The 20,931-nt window shown below is 47.9% G+C and overlaps 1 protein-coding gene across 3 annotated transcripts in view; it reads right to left on the bottom strand.

Moving 5' to 3' along the window:
- Nucleotides 1-19,487, bottom strand: part of TMEM245 (transmembrane protein 245) — an 894,766-nt gene extending 875,279 nt beyond the window's left edge. The window contains exon 1 of one of the 3 annotated variants that reach the window (XM_078687734.1): nt 18,795-19,487. In XM_078687734.1, the coding sequence (XP_078543860.1) occupies nt 18,795-19,385 (591 nt within the window). In that variant the 5' untranslated portion in view covers nt 19,386-19,487. The remainder of the gene's footprint in view (nt 1-18,794) is intronic. The other 2 variants (XM_078687733.1, XM_078687735.1) reach the window with 2 other exon arrangements.
- Between the last annotated feature and the right edge of the window lie 1,444 nt (nt 19,488-20,931).

Below are 20,931 nucleotides of genomic sequence, written 5' to 3'. Positions count from 1 at the left end.
CACGCGTGTGTTCGCATAGGGCAAGGTCGGCAATATTTATACCTTAAAGGTGCCGAGATTGACGTAAGGATGGACATAGATACGTCAATAAAGATGTCATACGACTTGCTCGTTAGCACATTCTTTACTAAAGTTCTCTGTGAAATCAAAACAATGGCCGCACGGATTATCCAGGTTGTCATAGGTTTGATTTGTTATGAGAACGTCGTATGCCTTATCAGGGGCTGGAGGAATGTCGCGTGTCTAATTAGATCTCAAGCGTTATGACCTAATCAGATAACACGTTCCTGTGCCGTAGTGTGACTGCGTCAGATAACGGTATCTGCATCATGGGGGTTTTCTTGCCTCATGGGCTGACTGTTAGTTAACTTGATAGTTAGTTTAACCAGAATAGGGTCAGGAATAGGGGGACTGATTCAGAACCTATAGAAATACACGACACCCCGAAGAGACAAGGCCGCCCGCAGCCACGTGCCACACCGCAAAGGTGTCTGTCTGGTGACTTTCCAGTCCCATTTCGTGAAACGCAGCGCCGTGCTCCAGGCCAAAAGAGTTGCCTTGGTGACGGCGGGGGGGGGGGGGGATCTTGTGGTATGGGGGCCCCATACAAATAGGCCTGGAGTTGCGGGAAGTCCATTGACCGAAGTTCCACCCGATACGTCGGGTCGGACCAGCTGCCCGTGAACCAATCAGGGACCATGATGAGTCTCGTGGCCAGCTAGAAGAGGTGGAGGTTGGTGACTCCCATGCCCCCCTCGTAAGGGGTATGCAGCAGTGTGCCAGAGACATTCGCGGTCTCCCGCCTCCCCATAGGAACCGGAGAAGGATCCCATCAATCTCACGGAACCAGCTCCCCGGAAGGTGAAAGCCAACATTTTGCAGAATATACAAAAAGCGGGGGAGAACCATCATTTATAAGAGGGCGCTCCTGCCAAGGGGATTGAGAGAGAGGGATTGCCACTTCCTAAGGTCCGCCTTAGTCCTGTTGACCAGGGGCGTAATATTCAGAGCCCATTACGAGTTCTGGAAGCCGGGCGATCCAGACTGCCAGGTACTTAAAAGACATCCTGTGCAAGGGAATATTCGTCTGCTAGTCAAAGCAGGCACGGGACGGATGAAGAGGTACCAGAGTGGACTTCGCCGGATTGAGCCACAGGCCCGACACCCCTTCAAAGGCAGAGAGGACATCCAGGCAGCTAGGGCCGGAGCTCTCGGGATCTGCCAGAAAAAGGACATCATCAGCATAAAGGGCGATCTTGTCAACCTGGAAGGTGTCCCAAGCCCACCCCTGGATGCCGGAATCCTGGCATATGAGAGAAGCAGTGGCTCCATTGCTAGTGCAAATAAGAGCGGCAAAAGTGGGCAGCCCTGGTGAGTTCCCCTCCGAATGGGGAATTTCTCCGAAAGCACCCCGTTAATTAAGACCCGCGCTGTAGGACTGGAATAGAGGACATGGATGAGGCGCCGGACCGGAAGGCCAAACCCCATTACTGCCAACACATCCCCCAAATAGCTCCAGTCAACCGTGTCAAACACTTTCTCAAAATCAATGAGAAGCAAGGCCAGATACGGGGTGAGGCGGTGGCGGGGCCGGAGGGCAAGATGAAGGCAGCGTATACAGTGCTGAGTGCCCCGTCACCACCCCCTTTTGTACCGCTTTTGGCCGCCATAAGTGTGGCAGGGTATGCTCAGACGTGAGTCCCTTGCTCACTTTGCCACTGGATTCAAGCAAGCCGGGCTGAAGACGGCTGGAATGCCAGAAACCGGTCCTCGGAAGCTTGTTTCCGGTCCAGGGAAGGAATGGCTTGGCAGTTCGGGCTGGACTGTTTCCATGAGGCACAGGGTCAGACTGATTTGCATATAGCCATGTCTGAACTGGGGTGGCAGAGTGGGCTAAAGAACGGTGATGGATTAAACCCAGATCTTTTGACTGGGTGTGAGTGTATGATTGGTTCAGATGCTCCGTCCATCACCACCCCCTTTTGTACCGCGAGTGCCCCAGGCAGGCATAAAACCGTTCAGGTCTGGGTGAATTAAGACTTTCAAGTGGGGTCGGATACGCCGAGCCAAAACAGTGGCAAAGATTTTCACCTCGGTGTTAATGAGGGAAATGGGGTGGTAGTCTGCACAGGCAAGGGAGGGCGGCTGAGTCTTGGGGAGGACCACAATGGTGGCCACGTCCACTTCGGGGGAAAGGACCCCATGTCCACCACATGATGGAACAGCGCCACCAGGTGCGGGACCAACAGGTCACGATATGTTGCGTAATATTCTTGGGGGTAGCCATCTGGCCCATGCGTCTTGCCAGCGTGCAGGAGCAAAATTGCCCTTTGTACCTCCTCCGGGGAGATGGGGAGATCCAGGGTCTTGGAGACCTCCCGGGGAAGGTGAGGCAGGTGGGTCCCGGTCTACTGACAGCACTGCAGCCAGAGGCCACGGGAGGCCTGGCTACTTACAGAGCAGCATAGTAGCCTGCAAAGGCTTGGGCAGTGGCCCGCGAGCTGGAATGATGACAACCCGCGTCGTCACGAACCTCCGGGATGACGGGGTCTGCTTTGGGGTATGAGATTAGGTTGTGGAGGAGTTTGCCATTTTTATCACCCCAGCCATACATGCGCGCGACTGAGGAACGCCAGAGCATTTTGGCGGATTCCAATGAGATACGGCAGATTTCCTCACGGTAGCTTAACAAAAAGGGGTAACCCTGTGTCCCTCAGAACCTGGGCATTAGTAGTTAAACAAACAATTGGTTCTGTTGGGTAAGGCAAATTGCTTTGAAAAATGCTAATACATGCAAATGAAACAAACATTAGAACTCTCTGATACACATGTGCAAATGAGAAATCAATAAACATAAATACCTATGAATTCAATACCTGGCTACATCATTTATTTGTTTTTTCTGCTGGAGTATTGATTTCTCATTTGCACATGTGTATCAGAGAGTTCTCATTTTTGTTTCATTTGCATGTATTAGCATTTTTCAAAGCAATTTGCCTTACCCAACAGAACCAATTGTTTGTTTAACTAGATTTCCTCACGGAGCAAGTCAAGTTGGCAGGTGGAGTCAGCACTAACAGTATCGGCTTGGGCGCCTCTAACTGAGCAGCTTGGGCCTCCAGCTGAGCAAGGCAGGCGGCCTGGGCCGCTCGTTTTGCGTGAACTAACCCCCTAGCCACTCGCCGTATAGTCGCCTTTCCCGCTTCCCACAACATACCCAGCGAGGAGACCAAGCCCGTATTGATTAAAAAGAATTGCCTCAGCTCTTGCTCAAGGGAGTCAACGAACTCCTTGCCCTGCAAAAACCAAGCGTTCATACGCCAGGTCATGCGGATGCCCTCTGGATGGGTCCCGAGACGGAGGGAGACAGGAGAGTGGTCTGAGATGCCCCAAGGCAAAATAGTGGCCCCGGACACCAACTAACAGTCGGAGGCCTGCAGCAGAAACAAATCAGTACGGGAATGAGTGTGGTTGGCAACCGCGGTCTGGGTGTATTGGTCCCGACGAGGGTTCCATACCCTCCAAGCATCGCAGAGACCCAGGACGGAGGTCCAATCAGAGAGACGATTAGCAGAGGCTAGACGGGATGCAGAGGGAGTGCCGGATGCGTCGTGTGGCGGGTGCAGAACAGCATTGAAATCGCCCTCGATGACCGTCAGACTCAGAGGAAAGAAGGAAACCACGTTTGTGAGGTGGCGAAGGGTAGATGGCAGTGTTGCAGGGGGAACATATACACTCAGGAGGTTAATAAGGTGCCCTTCAATCCTGCCCGTCAGGGCCACATATCGGCCCTGCGTGTCCGTCTCGGCCTGTGTCAAGGAAAAGGGAAGACCCTTACTAATCAGGATGGCCACCCCCCCGGGAGAAACCAGAGGGCCAGACCCTATCGAACCCGTAGCGGGCAAGGAAGGTGAATGGATTACCCAAAAGGTGTGTCTCTTGTAGGAAAAGAATGTCAGGAGTGTGGCGTTGGGCACTGCGAAGAACGGCAATTTGCTTAATATGATCGAGAAGCCTATTGACATTCCAGGTCAGGACATGTAGGGGTCTACCTAAGGTGGACAGCATTTAACACTTCTAAAGCATGCAGGGGACAGTGTGGGGGATACCCGGGTCACAAAGGAGATGATGGCCCTTAACCGCAGCACGTGGATGTAGCCCGTATGATGTTGCGAGGCCCATGTCCTCATCGGTGTCGTGTGAGCTCTGAAAGCTGCCAAGAAAAACAAAAAACAGCGGCCCGTAGGCGGCCAAAAACAATAAACACTCGGGAGACAACAGTCTACTCCCCCTCCCATACCTCCCAACTCCCCCCCCTACACTTCTAAAACATCTGTCGCCCTGAAAAGGGAAGAACAACAAAAACCCCAACACAAGGAATCTGAGTGCTTAGCTAAAACGGTTAGCAGAATATGAACTTGGCAGAGATGGACCCCTCCATGTAGGCGGATGTGAAAGTCGTTATCAACTGTAAAAAGAAAACCATTAAGTAACAAAAAGCGGAAATGATCTTAGGCAACACAATCAACAATCATCGGAACACAGTCCTGCAGAGGTGGACCCCTCCGCGCTCCCAGAAGCAGTAGCAACCCCTGCTGTATGAGCATTTTGAAGAGCGATATATGTCCTCATGTCTGAGGGCCTTGAGGTCATGCTCCATCCTCCCCCTCAGGACCATGGAGCATGGGGCTCCTAGACAGGCCTGAAGCCAACATAGTAGGGTGCCATGTCTCCGAGGGGTCTGTGGTGCGATCGAGGTCGCTTAGGGACCCAGCAGGGCCGGGAGCGGCCGACCTCTGTGACAATGTCCGGTGAGGAGGCGGTTGGGACACTGCTTGTGGCGAGCGGGAGGATGCATCGCGGTGATCACCCTTCTTCCGGGACCTATTGCGTCGCCTCTGGGGCCTGGGTAAGGTCAATCGAGGCTGCACCTGTTTCTGTCCGTTTGGGGGGAAAAAAGCAGTTTCCGGAGAGGGCGCTCCTCCGTAAGCCAGGTCCAGGATGACTGGGGACTGTCAAAGAAAAGAGTCTTGTCTTGAAAGACAACCCGGAGTCGGCCCGGAAATAGAAGGCTGTAACGAAGACCCAAGTTGCGGAGCTTCAGCTTGACATCGTCATATGATCGACGTTGGGCCTGCACCTCCCTCGTGTAGTCCGGGAAGACCATGATCGTGCTGTTTTGATGCACCAATGGGCCCTGTGACCTCGCCGCCTTAAAGATGGCGTCCATGTCTCGAAAATTGAGAACTCGCAGGATGATGGGTCGGACCGGAGCCCCGGGTGGGAGACCGGGAGCCAGAAAGCGATGGGCACATTCGATTGCGAACCATGGAGAGAGGGACTCCGCGGCCATCCATGATCGTATCCTGGTCTCCATAAACATGTCCGCGTGTCCCTATCCCGCCCCCTCTGGAAAACCTATGACACGCAGCCTGTTCCTCCTCGACCTGTTTTCGGCGTCTTCGGCCCGACAATGAAGTTCTGAGGACTGAGTCACGAGACGGGCCACCTGGGTCTTAAGCTGGCTTATGTCGTCCTCCGCGGAAATACGGGACTCCGCATCAGAAATGCGGGCCATGGCATTACGCAGGTCCTGACGAATAAGAGCCACGTCCACCCTTACCGCGCCAATTTTGGCCTCAACCGAGGCCTGTGATGCGCCAGTTGCTTGGAGGATGGTGGAAAAGTCGCCCCCAGCAGGAGCACTGGAAGCCCCCCCCACCCACGTCCCGCTCGCTCGTAGTGTATTGATCTATTTTCGTTTGAGTTTCCTGGGTGGGGTCTGGAGGGCGCGGTTTCTACCCATTGCCACTGAGGGTAAAGTCCGTCAGCTGCCCAGACGAGAGGGCACTCAGCGACCCCCGGGAGGGAGGCAGGGGGTCCCCGACACCCATATCATCAAAGCCCAGGCCCGGGCGATCAGATCCACCCCACACGGATCTCCCCGGACTTCAGGGAGGACAAGACTCATGCAGGGCCGGTCTGGTGACACGAACAGCAGGAGGAGGCGCCCCCTCTTCGTCCCAGAAGGGGTGCCGGAGAGTCGCCGATGAAGGGTCCCAAGGAGACAAATCAGCCCACCGAACCACCGCAGGCGATGGATGGCCGGACCAGAGTCAGGCGTGGGCAGGTCCAGATGCAGTGCAGCAGTGAAAGGACGGGAGGCGCGCTCTGCACCGCCCCGCAGTAACGACCGGACACACGCCCACCGCAATCGAGGCAGCACCAGTCAAAGACGATAGAGGGCGCACTGTGCACCCCGCCAGCAGGAAATGGAGTCATGGCAGAGCCCGCTGCTCCAAGATTGCCCCCTCACCCAGATCACCAAGCCCACGGGCGGGCAGCACCGCCGCTGGATGTTATTATCTGGGGCAAGCCAGTGTCCGCAGGGCGAATCCCTAACCCCCGGCAAGCAGATGCGGGGCGCGAGGTATCACAAGGAGGGGGGGAGAGGGGCGTATCAACCACACCACCTCCCGCACCACCACTCCGGCCTTTGACCGCCTGTCAGTCCGCACCCCACTCACTAATAGTCGCCGGCAGGGAGGGCGGGGGGTCAAAAGGGTCTCCACTACCTCAAGGCCGGCCACCCAGGGGGGTCGGGATGAGGCCGCAACTCCGCTACTGCCCAAAGCCACAAGAGGACCCAGGTCCGTCCAGGATTAGAGGCCGCAAAGCTGTAGCTGACGACATGGCCCCAGGGAGGGCAACGCTCCGGAGGACTTCAGGCGGGTCCCCGCAGGCCGGGCTGCAGGCCGCCGGTGAGTGCCGTCCGGAAGGTCAGGCCCAGCGCTCAGGGATGGAAGGATTTGGATCTGCCAGGGGAGGGAGGAGGCCCAATTCGCACACACCGCTGCCCGACAATGGCAGCAGAGTTAGCGGCGTGAGCACCCGGAGAATCAGCCGATAGATGCAGGCGGCCCAGTAGATGTAGAGCAGACAGGCCGCTTCCGGCCCCTCGCACGCGGGAGGCAGGCCCCACGTCCCGGTGCAGCACCACTGCAGCGCCGCCACCCCCGACGGGGCGTGCGGTCGAGTCTCAAGCCCCGCCAGAAAGCACTCACCGTTCCCGAGTGACCAGGAAGGCCCAGGAGGGGTGTCGGGTCTCAAAGTGGCCGCGGCCCTACCAGGTTGCCGAGGGGGCCGCCTTCTTAGCCGGACCAGACCCCGAAACGGAGAAGGCCAGAATACAGCCCCAGAGGCCCCGGGCAACCAGAGAGCAGGACCGGAACACAGCTAGAGGGCCACAGGATCGCCGCAGACCGGTAGAAGGTAATGGGAGGATGAAGGCGGATGACGGAGGGGGATCCAGAGCACTCTTAGAGTGCAACCGCCATCTTGACGCCTCAGGACACGCCCCCTCAAACTCCCTATATTGAAAGCTAAAATCAGCATCCGAAAGTTTCGCAAACTGAAACTACGGGGTACTTTTTTTAGACAACTCAATCCTTAGATTTGGCTTATACACACAGAAATTACCTAACATGTAAATTAGATAGAGTTCAAATTAAATGTACAGAATTTGTTGTCTTTTTTGCTTTATATAGTGTAAACTAGACCCGCAAAATCGGGTACGAGCGCGCTTTACAGGAGCATCAGTTTCCTTACATGAGGACACATTCATTTTTGTTAGGCATGGGGAGATTAAGTGATTTGCCCATAATCACTGGATGTTGAGATTCATTGCCAAGACTCGAACTAGGTTCCCCAGCTTCGAGGTCGACAGCTTTAGCCGTATGGCTTCATCCTCTCCCCAATTAGAATTAGTAGAAAATAAACGAAATAATGCAACAGTTAAAAGTTCTAAACTAACTCTTTGGAATTTACCAGAAACAGAATTTAACAATGTAGAAGGAATGGCTACTTAAGCTTTAGACTGGCAACATGAAGAAAAACGTTGCATAGCTAGAAAAAAAAAGCATTAACACAGAATTTGTAGGTATTAGTATATGTGAACATACTTTTGATGTGGATTAAAACTGGGGAATATATTTAGAAGGAGTTGGTCCGCTCTTTCCCGGGGCATATTATATTTGTGGAAAGAATACTTTTTATAAATTACAAAAGGATAGTATGGAAGTTATAGTATGGAAACTGCCTTTCCTAAAATGTATCATATGAAATAAATCTAATCAGAATTAAAAGACAAGGGGAGAATGAAGAGAAATGCGGATGCAGGTGAAATAGTGGGTGATATTTTTGGAGCGTTAATACCTTCTGTAGGAGTAGTTTTAAACTCACTTAAAATGTGTAAGCTGTCTACCACAGTTGATAAATTAGCCGCTAATACAGCTGGTGGATTTCCTGCTATAGATATTGAAATTAGATCGATAAGATCGATGGTGATGCAAAATCGACTTGCCTTTGGCATTCTTCTTGTGAAGGAGAGCGGAGTCTCACAGTTGTCAAAAGTTCAACAATGCTATACTTACATATCAGACAAGAATAGAAACTTAGAAAAATATATTAAAAATATTGCTAACTTAAATACAGGCTTAACAGAGTTGAAAAATGAAGGTGCCTGGGAAGTGATAGGGAGAAGACAACAACGGTTAGTAACTGGTTAGGTAACTTAGGTAATGAACTAGTGATTTCACTCTTAAGACCATTAGTGGCGATCTCTTTGCGCATATTGCTGATATTAGCTACCAAACTCTGTAAATATAAAGGCACTAACAAACGAGGAGTGAAAAAAAACAAGATATCATCTTCAAACAGAAAATTAACAATGTAAATATTATGACGAAATGAAAATTCCAGCGGAGTCTTGAAAAAAAAGGCTTAAGACAATCAATCAGATCATCTGTGATGATTTGATGTGAGGAATGTGGCGATTCCCCATCAAAGGGGGGCTTGTTAGAGTGAAAATACTGATTATTCTGATTAATACAAAACCACAGAAAACAACAATGAGGTTTAAATGTGCACCTTGCACACTTGTGGAAAACAATACTGAAAGTGAGTTATGGTGAACCATCCAGCACCATAAAAGCGTGCTCGATTAGTTAGAGAATCGTACAATTAATAAAACATAGTGATTTTGAGTTGATTTTATAACTAATTCCCTTATATTTCTAGCAAAGATGTTATGAAAATGAGCCATGAAGACTTTGCATTTATTGCAGAGTGACTTGACAACACTAAATTGGAGTTACATGTGAGAGGTCTGAAGTTTTTAATATAAATGTCTAATATTATATAGGTTCTGGATTTATGCAAACTATCTAAGTCTAATGATTTAAAAAATATTATACGCTCTGCTACTTTCATAATGTAGTAGTAGGTCATAATAACGGTTGCACATTTTTTTGTATTAATAACTGAAAAACATTCCAGAACGCTTATATATGAAATATTTTGAATGATTTTATAATGCTGTTAACATAAATTTGGAGTTTTACCCCAAATGGCATGTTTTTCCATGGCATGATGCAACGAACTTGGATACATTTCAAATGTTGCTTATTTGTTGTGACCACACCACATTCTTTAAAACAAACCAGACACTTTTCTTAATTCTTCTTTGTGTGGATTTCGTGAGAACCTAACCTTTGGATCACATTCATGGACAGCAACGTGGTTAAAGATTTTTTGTCAACAAACCTGTAAGGATGCAATGTACTGTTGTTTCTAATTAATTGCATGGAAAATAAGCTGGAGTATCAATTTGTACCTGGTAAACGGAAGGATGGTCGCATGGGGAAATCGCACCAGTATGGACAGACGATGATGTCATGGTTACAAGTATGCACTTTAAAGACTATTGGACTCAGGAGGAGTGAGACAATTTTTTCTTAGACATTTCTTTGCTGAATTATTTGCCATTCTCTGCACACACGTTTTGGATTCCTGAGGATTCTTGTGGTTGTTGCCACTGTTCCATCACTTTCTTGACTATTGCCTGATTGCCGAACTATCATGCCCTTGCCATTTCCTTATGCCGACGCATTGGTCTGCTGGAATATTTGGAGCTTTCTTGGTGAGAGTCCAGACTTGAACTTTCTGATTGGTGCCCCATTCCCCTTTGCCCGTGGACTTTCCCCTAGCAGACTTTAACTTGATTCCTGTGTCCCTTTGAGAGAATTCTAATTGAACTATCCTTTTACTTTGAAACCATTCTTTGATTTAAGTGGACTACTTTTGGATTTTTACTGCATGCTTTAGTATGCATGACAAATTTGCTAAACATGTTACTTGCATCATCATTTTGAATCTCTAATACAATAACAAATGTATTTCAAAGATCTGTTGGGAGTTATTTATTTTTTAAATGTAATGTTCTTTATTTGAAACCTCTGCTTGGGAGTTGGCTACCAATTAATGGTCCCCATTGGGTAGGCCCGCAGTGGGTTATCCTAGATTTTCACCCCTTACTACGACGAAGAAAGATCTGTTAGAAGAATAATGCCTCTGTGGTAAAATTAGCAGGTAGATGGAAACTAGCTACTGTATGGGCCCAGTCGTGTTTCGTCAATACTGACGTCCGATATTTTTCAGAGCACATCAGCGAGACCATCTAACTCATACTAGTGTGTGAACAGAACTACAATTATTCCTTTATTTGTGGTCTTTATAATTTTTTGTACCTTACAGAATTGACACTATGGAGGCGACTGATGCAAAAATCAACTCTCACTATACAAAATGTATAGCGATACCCTACCGGTGCAGATATTGTACAATAACCTGTTATTTATAGGGCATTCTCTTCTATCAATAAAATTGACATTTATCAGGTGGGGGAAGCACACTTCAAATATGACTGTATTTTGATCTCATAATGAAATAATCGAATGAAGAATGAATTTTGCTGAATAGTGGGGATGCCTAATTTTCTCTGTCTACTCAACCCCATCCTACTATTTGGGACGGTAACATATTTATGAATGCAGTTATTGTTAATTAGTCATCACAAAACACATATGTTTCGAACATTAAGTCTATCTCTTCTATCTTCCACTCGTTTTTACAATCATTGTGGACCAGTTGTTTTTTTTTGTTTTTTGGTATTTCCAGAGTTGGGTGAAATTCTGTATATCTGATTTCTAGGCAGGCCAGTCTCTTAGAAGTTACGAGCAGTGTCAGTCACAAGTTAGGAGTGCGAAGAGTCTGAAAAATCTTAGAATGAGAGCAAGAGACACGAAAACCTGCTGCAGCAGTGTACATTTCTCTTTCAGCCAGTGTATTGTGTATAACAAACAAAGGCAAATGTATGACCCTCGAGTGCAAAATGTATGGCTTCTCCTTTGTGCACAACATGTTTTGTCATGCAAAGCATTGGTTACTTATTTTAAGTGACACAGTTATTTAATAATGTTGGTTTAAAATATATAATGTATTTTTTTTTACAATTTGTATGCCGAGAATTTACAATTGATTTTCTGTCATGCATTATATTTTCTGGATACACTTTAAATGTAACTTTAATTATATTCACTCAATAAATTTAATGATAAAAAGATCACATGAAAGGCTTTTAGTAAATGTTTTTGGCTCAGTTTTGTATTCACTTTGTGTTATACTATACATTTGCATGGACCCCACAGGAGGGCGGACAACCAAGGGAAAAGGGAAAATCGTGGAACCGGAACTGGGCTAAACTTTCTATGGAGGCGTGGGCGTCCACTCTTGATAATGGAAGACCAGTGCTCGGCACTGACTCTGAATCGAATAATATCAACATCAATCTTTGGCTTGAGACGTCCTTAGATATTCAAATTCCTAAAAAGTGGTCATACAGCAAAACAATTGAGCACGGTGCCGCCTGGTGTGAGAAGTTGGCCTGGTATATGATGTTCACTATTCTAGTGAGCACCTTGCACCAGTCCAAACAACCCTAATGGTGATGGTTGTAAAGTCAACCTTATAGACCAGCTATCCTAGGGGTAGTATGGACAAAAGCAGTCTTAGGCTAAACTCAAGAGGGCATGTGAAGCCAGCTGTTTTACCATATGCAAACCTTTTAATACCAAATGAAAGGACGCCACACAGGTTATATATTCAAAATATATATGTATTTATTTCTAAATAATTCCCCTTAGCTCTTTATGAGCACAGGAGCACAAGCGTATAACAAGAAACTTAATATAGCATACAAAAGTTGCACAAATATGGATAGGCCCTGGTGGCCCGTAAAACCATATACTAAAATAGTGGTATAAGAACCATGTCACGAACAATGGTAAGGCCTTGGGAATCGCTGGGGCTACAGTGGACTAACAGCAGTTAGGACGTGGGAGGCCCACAGGATGTGGTGCAGTGTCTAAATGCACACGCGTGCACCAATAGAAGTCAATGGGTGCGTAAAGTTAGAAAGTTGCAGATTTGGAAGTCTTCCGACTGGACAAGAACAGAACCACTTAAAACTAGGACACTAGGGATGTAAATCTCTACAGGAGCACCGCAGTACTCGCGTTACCTCACCCACAGGAAGCGGGTGCATAGGTGTCAAAGTGTGTCGGGTTTCGTCGAGGAGTTCTATGGAGCCTTGGAGAAAAGATGCTGCAGGCGACCAGGAGAGAAGAGTCCGGTTGGATCCAAGGGTGGATCGAAGATGTAGAGTACCTGAAAGCAGAGGGGACAGGGTCTGGGTCACTAGCCAGTGACCAGGAAGGAACCAGGCGATTTCGGGTTGCGATCAGGTGATGTCGTGAAGCTTGTCTCCGCTGCCACGTGGACCAGGAGGTGTCGACGACGACCAGGTGCTGGACACGGATTGTCCCACGAAGGCTCTCGCTGTCGGCGGTGTTGGATCTCGATTCAGAGTCAACAGGCCTTGGCAAATGCAACCCACGCAGGACTCGAAGATGGCTTTTGGATCAGACCAGCAAGGTCTGATGGGCTGCTCCTTTTCAGGGGAGCAAGGGCCAGTCTGGAGCAACCAGACCAGCGTTGAAAATTCGAAGGTTCGTCGTCACAGAGGCCACTAGCCAACGGGCGGTATACAGCCAATACAACAAAACTTTTACAACGAACTACCATTACAACGCAAACCATTACAACGCATAGCGCTGGAAGGAGCTCTAGGATAGGGAGGTTTAATGTACTATCCAACACCTTCCCTACTATCCACGGGGACTGGAGTTGGAATAGTAAATTAAACTATTCACTATCCAGCGCCCAAAAGCATTATGCGTTGTAATGGTATGCGTTGTAAAACTTGCGATGTAAAGGTAGGCGTTGTAAAAGTATGCGTTGTAACGTCATACATCCCAACGGGCAAGTGACCGGACAGACGCGTCGAGCAGGAAAATGCAAAAGGGCCCCACGCAGCACTCGGTGAGTGTGGAGAGGTGATCTTCGGTGCAAAAGCTGCTCGGGGCTGGGGCTTCTCAATCCCCAATGCACAGCTTCGAGGATGCCTCGGGAGCTGCACAGAAAGCACTTCGCTGGCTTTCCAAGATGGCCGGTCCCACGTCTCACGTCGCCTCCACGGGTCTCAGCTTTGCTTTGGCTGTGGATCGGGCTGTTGGATGTCTGGAAGTCCGGTTCTGGTCAGTCTCTGTTGTTCGAGCTCCGGCGGGAGCAACAACAAAGCAAACCTTTAAGCGCTTGATGGTGCCTGCTTGCACAGGGTGGTCACTCCTTGACCACAAGGGAGATTTTTCAGTCTTCTACGTCGAGTAGGATGTCGGAGGGTCCAGAGTTTCAGTCAGGATTATCTAAAGTCTAAGGACACAGCTCCTACCTTTATTCCAAATCAAGGGGCTGGATTACCTGCTAGGTCCCTCCTATGGGTGGGACCCAGGAAGGGGGTGGTTACACCCCTTTCCCTTTGTCCAGTTTCGCACCAGAGCTGGGGCTGGAGTGCCCCAGCACCGGTTTGAACTGGGCTATGCATGGGACACCTTGGGTGCCCCAGGCAGTGTCTAGTTTCATTCAGCCCTCCCTGCCCCAATCCACTATCTCCTGTCTGGGGTGGTGCTAGCACCTCCCTGTGACAGGAAACCAATTGTCCAGGCCTCCCCTGCTGGAGTTTCGGCCAGCAGCAGGAGGCCAGACTCGTGTCTGTGGCAGCAGCATCCATTTTGTGATGCTGAGGCTCTGGTTAACTTTAACCGGGATTAGGGTTAGTAACATGTCTTCTCCCTCTAGAAGGGTGGAATGCTACCCCCGTCACCAGAATTGGCGAGGGGGTAGTATTCCAAAGCGTATGACACCTTACACGATATGTTTTGATAAAGCCAAACCAAAGATAGCATTTAACCGCGAGGTTCATAATGCACTTAAGAGTATATGGTATGGCAATATCCTGGAACAGCTATAAGGACATGGTTCTGAAAGCTGCAGACAGGCTCAGCTCATGCTAGAGCACCATCTCACATAAAACCAAGCACTCTGCCTTCAGGATTGTTAAGGCCTGCCTTAGGAGTGACTTATAGGTGCATATGTGTCCAGATATAGGTTTAGACATAGGAATACTATATCTAAGCAAGGGGTGATTACACGACCTTGCCCCAGCTGAGTGATCAGCCAGTTGTGTCAGTTTGGATGGCCAGCCAGGGGTGGCAAAAGATATGCTGCAGCCCTTGGTAGGCCTTGGGTGCACCTATGCCCTGGGTACCTATAGTACACTGTACAGGGGCTGATAAGGTGACTCAATATCCAATTAGTTATGTACCTAGGGTACATGGAGTCCATTTTACAGAGAGGGCAGATAGCCTAGGGCCCCGATTAGCAGGATCCCAGGCCAACTAAGTAGAAAACCAGCTAAACACAAGGCAAAAAATCTGGGGTAACCATAGTCAGGTATCCACCTTCCTACACCTGGTACTCCCCTAAACTTAGGGAGTTGAAACAGCTCTGTAAGCGCCATGAAAGAACGTGGAGAAAGGATTTTTCAACCTCCGAGAAAATTAAATACAGAGATGCAGTAAAAGAATATAAGGCTGAAATTAGATCTGCCCAATCTGACTATTATACTAATAAAATGTTGTCGGCTGCCAACTCCCCGCGTGAAATTTTAAAATTACCAAATCTCTTTTGCAACCTTCTGAGCCTTCCTTACCCCCTGAAAATGCCCTAGAGCGCTGCAATGAATTGGCTCTCTTTTTTCATAAGAAAATTCAAGATATTTATTCAGCCTTTCCCCCCCTTTCTGTCTCGGGTGGCATGGTAAATTTACAATCAACCAGAGTCCGATCTCCTCTTAATCCTTCCATGGACTCCATTCCACCCATGGACATGGAAATTTTAAAACTGCATTTAGACCGCCTGAAATCTGGCTCCCCCAGCGATCTGGTACCCTCCCCCATGTCCTGAAGCAGGTGTTCGACTCAGTCGCCCCTCCTATTCTTGAGCTAGTTAATAGCTCTTTTTCCTCTGGGATTGTTCCTTCCCTCTGGAAACGGGCTACGGTTAGAGCCCTCTTGAAGAAACCTACCCTGGATCCCGAAGTTCTTGCCAATTATCGACCGATTTCATTACTTCCTGGGATAGCCAACATTTGCAAAAAGCACGTTTATTATGTTCTTTCTGCTTTTTTGGAGGAAAATCACTGCCTTCATCCCTCTCAAACGGGCTTTAGGCCCCAGCAGGGCACGGAAACTGCCTTGCTGGCAGTTACAGAGGAGGCCAGGAAAATTCTTGATGTCGGAGGCTCCGCTGCTATTATTTTGCTTGACCTTAGCGCGGCCTTCGACGCGGTTAACCATCAACTTCTGCTAGCTAGACTCAGAGACAGTGGGGTGACTGGTATGCTACTCGACTGGCTTGAGTCCTTTCTCTCAGATGGCTTTTTTCCGGTGTTTGAGAACACGGCCGTCTCTAATTGGATGCCATTGCAGTGTGCGGTGTCTCAGCCCCACACTTTTTAATGTTTACATGTGTCTGTTGGCAAAGATTGTCGAGATGTACAATGTCAAGATGGTTATGTACGCTGACGACACTCAGCTTATCGTGTCTCTTAACTTGTTAGACAATAAGAAGTCCATTTTGGCGAATTGTTTGGAAAAAGTTTCAGCACAGATGGACTCTTCCTTCCTAAAGCTGAATGCTGCTAAAACAGAATTGATGTTTCTGGGAAAGACTACCAATCTGGAGGTCGGCACTATCTGGCCCAAATGTATGGGAGACATGCCTGCCCCTAAAGACCAAGTTAAAAGTCTTGGTGTATGGCTGGACCATAATCTGAATTTTAAGACGCAGGCCTCCAGGGTAGCAGGTACCTGCTACGGCATTCTTAAAATGATCAGGAGGATTCTGCCTCTGCTGCCTCTTAATGCTAGGAAGCTCTTGGTACAGGCACTGATCTTATCTAGGCTTGATTATGCCAATGTGCCTTTTTTGGGCTCCCCTTGTTCTACGATAAAAAAACTTCAAACGGTTCAAAATTGTGCAGCACGACTTCTCGTGCAGTCGCCCAACAGGGAATCCACTAAACCGCACATTAAGTCACTTAACTGGTTGCCAGTTGATAAAAGAATTCAATTCAAGGCCTTGGGTATTGCCCACAAATCACTGGCGGCTAGTACTCCTCCGATTCTTCAATCAATCATCTCTCCGTATGTCCCTAGAAGATCCCTCCGCTCTGAGGTGAAACATCTTGCCATTGTCCCCAAATTCAATCGAGCCTGGAGTGGGGGCCGTCTTTTTTCGGTCATTACAGCAAAAAGCTGGAATCAGCTCCCTGATGTTATCCGTCTTGAAGTTAATCATCTTCTCTTTAGAAAGCATCTTAAAAGTCTCCTGTTTTTCTGAACCCCTCTAGTCATGCAGTTCTGGGCATTGTCTTTAGCGTTGGGAGGCCTTTGGTAGCCATGCGCTTTATAAATGTGTTATTCATTCATTCATTCATTATTCATTCATTCACTAGTGCTGTGGATTGACCCCTTCTGATAAAAAGTGACAGCATATGGCTTAATCCTATAATGTTGGGCCTACCATTTAACACCCCTGTAATTATGATAACCTTGCTTTTATATAAATTTAAACTACTCTACATTTCAATGCAACATGTGCTGCACACAAGTACCTCCCCAAATAGTATAAATAAAAATTATTCCCACACAAATCAATACAAAGAGTCATCGCGTTAAAGAAGGCGTCCAGACAGTTTTTGAATTTTTGGTGTTCTCAAACGCAAACAGCTTTTTCCTTCCCTATTCCTTTGGACAAACCATTACATCTTGATGATTATTTTAATGTTGGTGCTGATCTGTACAAATGCTGCCACACCTTCTAAGTCCCAGTGCCAGGAAGTCTAAATGTCAGTCAGGGTATGCCTTGGGGTCGATCAAGTTCATAACCGAAAAGGACATTTTAGTGCCTGGCCTAATTCATTGGGTTGTGGAACGCTGTAAGAATTGGAAAATAAAGTCTCACACATATCAAGGTCAGTGCCCTACTCAGGTCTTGTTCACATAATGAGTGGGTTTACAGGAGGCATCAAATTGGCTACAGGTGGATAGTGATTCTAAATATATAAAGGGATTAAAGAGATTCCACGGCCAGTGACAAAACAATTCTCTATCACAGAAACACTTGTCCTCACATTTAAATCACATTCCAGCAGCCCACCATCACTCTGGAAACGTAGTACCCCACTGTCTCAGTCTCCTTGCTCGAGACTAGTGATCCCCGTGCTCAGCATCGGATTCAAGGGTTTTTCTCACCTGACCTAGGAGTTGTGTAGGAATGTTAGAGGTCAAGTAAGCAAGCTCAGGTGGTTTGCAATCTGGTGTTCCATGTGGAAAAACAACTGTTTGGAGGGGCATAGTGGTTTTCCGGACTACAAATGAGGCTTGGTACCTGGATGTGAGCTAGATAAACAGCACGGCCCAATGGAGCGGGGATCTGCCTGTGCCCTACAAAACCCAGTGGAGTTTACATCTCGAAGGTTTGTGTTCCACTATTGATCATCCACTTACTGCTGTGCAAACATTTGGTGAATCTAGGATCCCAAAGACTTCACTTCAGCTGTAGCATCGGTCATAGGCTACAGAGATGGTATGGAGCAAACGAACCTTGAGGAATCTCTCCAATGATTACTACAAGCAGCCTAGTGCCGACGTACCCAAAGTCTGGTTCCACTGATGAACCATTTTCGGACTGCAGCTTTTTGGGAAGATCTTGTCTCCCTTGCCACTCTCAAGACAAAGCCCTATGGCTAACAGCTCTCATCAAGCTCTTTAACAGAACTAACTGAAGTCTTTGCACTCTCTCTCTCATCACACAGACACAACAACTCAGCCACAAGTGATCCACAAATGTAACAACTATTTTTGGTGCGAAACAAGTACTATCACTAATGTCAGACTCAGCCAAGGGACAGTATTATACCATTGCTCACTCTCTAAAGTAATGGTTTGTGCAGCCACAAGAAACACACACTTAGGTATCCAAACATACTTCAGATTCATGGCAATAGGCCACTACACACTAGCCACATAACCACTGCTCCTTCAACAGCCACTAAAACTTGCAGTTTGAGGCCGCAGTAATAATCTGTGAAGTAAAACTTCTACATTTACACCAGGGTTTTAGGAGGAAAAAACTGAGAAAAGAAAAATGTACTTTTCAACAGACTCCGGGTGAGAAGCTACAAAAAAAATTAACACCTGCACAAATTGTTGAGCTTCAGCCGTACACAAAGAATGCAAACCGGGTCTAGCTCTGCTAGGAGTTGGAGGGTGTTCAAGCACCTACTAGTGAATACGACTATGACAATAAGAATGATGGTGTGACTGCCAGGAACAGTGTGTAGAAGGGGCGAAAGAAGGTGCACAGTGGCTAAAGGAGAGCAATTAGCTAAAAGGGTATGTGTCAACGCGTAAGGAAGGGTGGTATATACTCACCCAGAGCGTGTTGAAGTATTCAAGTGCACAGCATATGAGCGCCGCCGTGTTCGCTAAAAGAGTCCGTATGCCCAGGAAGGTGGCTGTGCAGTAGAGCAGATAGAGCAATGGCGCCCCTGCCGCCAAGGGCAGCAGCACACGCAACCTTCGTGTAACCTGTTCACCTGCTGCTTCCAGCGTGGCGTTTGCGAAACTGAACGGCGCAAGGAGTGCAGCCAGCAGCACCGGGGCGCGCGCCTCCCGCAAGCCACCCAGCCAGCGACGCCCCCCGCGCGCCAGCGAGCGCTGGAAGGGGTGCAGGAAGGTGCCGCAGAGCACAGCCCAGAGCAGCGGTCGTAGAAAAGCCTCCAAGATGAAGTACACCAGCACCGCTGCTCCGCAACAGATAGCCACGAAGATGAGCGCACCAGTATTGTAGAAAGCTTGCTTAATGTTCTTGTCAAACTTGAGCGGCGGGGTAGCCCAGGCTGCCTGTCCCAGAGGCAGCTCTGGTCGCCGCGGAGGGAAAGTACGGCTGGGGGTCTTGGGAGGGGACGGGGGCCCTAGGCTGGAGCTGCCCGCCAGATCTGGACAGCCCCCATCTTCAGCCATGTCTGCTTACACTGACAGCTCGGGAGTTGCACTCTACTACTCGCTAGAGGATGGGCAGACACCAGCATGACAGAAGAACGAGCCGACTGTCATACACATCCAGCAGCTCTTCGGCCATTTTAAAGCGATCAAACCCGACTTATTTTAAGCTTAAACACTGAGGAATGAAACATTTTAGGGATATTTTTCAAGAAACAGGGCAAATTTGTTTTATTCTTTCCCATACACTGTTTTAAATATTTAAGTTTTTCTTTCAATCGTATTATTTTGTTTAGAAAAATGTTGCAGTAATTATATTTCTGAGGTAAATTCGGCGAATAGTTTTTATAGCGTACCGATTCATAAGCGAAATTTGTATGTATTGACTCATTTTTGGTACTCTTGAACACGATTGTAGACCATCTCAAGATGGCTACCCTATTTGTAGCTGTCGTAAAGGATCAACTGTTGTGCTCTAGCTTCAGGCTCGCAAAATACATTCGCTGCCCGGCGCTTGTGTTGTCTCTTCCCTTATGTGTTTAGGTCGCGCCTGGGCAGCGCATGCGCTGCTGTGCGAGGCATGCTGTATTCAGGAGGCGGGGAATTGAAGCTCCACCCACTCTCTGCCCAGCTTTTCAATTAGTTACTGGTGTTTCTAAATGGTTGCTTCTGATTCGTTAATAGGCTTCTTAGTAACGCCTTGTCTGCATTTGTAACCTCCCATGAGTACTGGACTTTTTACTTGTGCTGTGACACAGTACAGTTGATTTAATCTGTGAGCACTATTTTCTTTAATTAATTTGTCTTACTGTAGACATGTCATGCTTTCCTGCGCGAGGCACCTTCAGGTTCCAGAATGGCAGCTACTCATTTCTTTTGTTATGCGCGACTGCCGAAATTAAGACTGATCACAGCCTCTCATCTCCCATGTTGTTACTTTCAAGTGCTTAACTTAATTCTATGTCAGGAAGCTAAGGCGAGGATTTTGCAAGTCCTTTCTCCATTTTATTGGACAGCAAGTTAAAAGATAAAGAAAAAACATAAACCATGAAACTACCCTAACCAACATGGCAGCGGTAGTCATGGTGATACAGTAACCAATCAGAGTCCATAACAACAGCATAAAGGAATCCCACGACGGTAGTCCTTTCTCTTTCTCCATTGCTGCCGCGTCAAGATAAGTCCCGTTTTTTCCTCAACTTATTCTTGTGGCGTTGGCAGTGTTATTTGATATTGTTGACAGCGTATTTTTGCCTTATTTATATTTGCGATATTGTCCTCCTTTGTAGGCTGTGTTTCATTGTCTGTCAGACGCGGTAGGCATTTCGCTCGAGCGTCTCTGTTGCGCGCGTGCGCGGTCTGTGGCGTCGTCTCTTCAGACGCTGACCGGCTTTTCTCTTCAGCGCTTCCCTGCGCTTGTGGAGATCACGCGCTGAGGCAAAGCGCTTCCTTATTTATTAAGTTTGCCTCGTTCCCCACACTGACGCTGCTTGTTGTGTCAGGAATATCGAGTGGCTGACTTTTCTGTAATATTTATTAAAATTCTGTTTTTCTTGTCAGTCACTTT

The sequence above is a fragment of the Lissotriton helveticus genome, chromosome 4_1, assembly GCF_964261635.1.
Source record: "Lissotriton helveticus chromosome 4_1, aLisHel1.1, whole genome shotgun sequence".
Classification (NCBI taxonomy): domain Eukaryota; kingdom Metazoa; phylum Chordata; class Amphibia; order Caudata; family Salamandridae; genus Lissotriton; species Lissotriton helveticus.
This window is presented reverse-complemented; position numbering and strand designations above follow the sequence as displayed.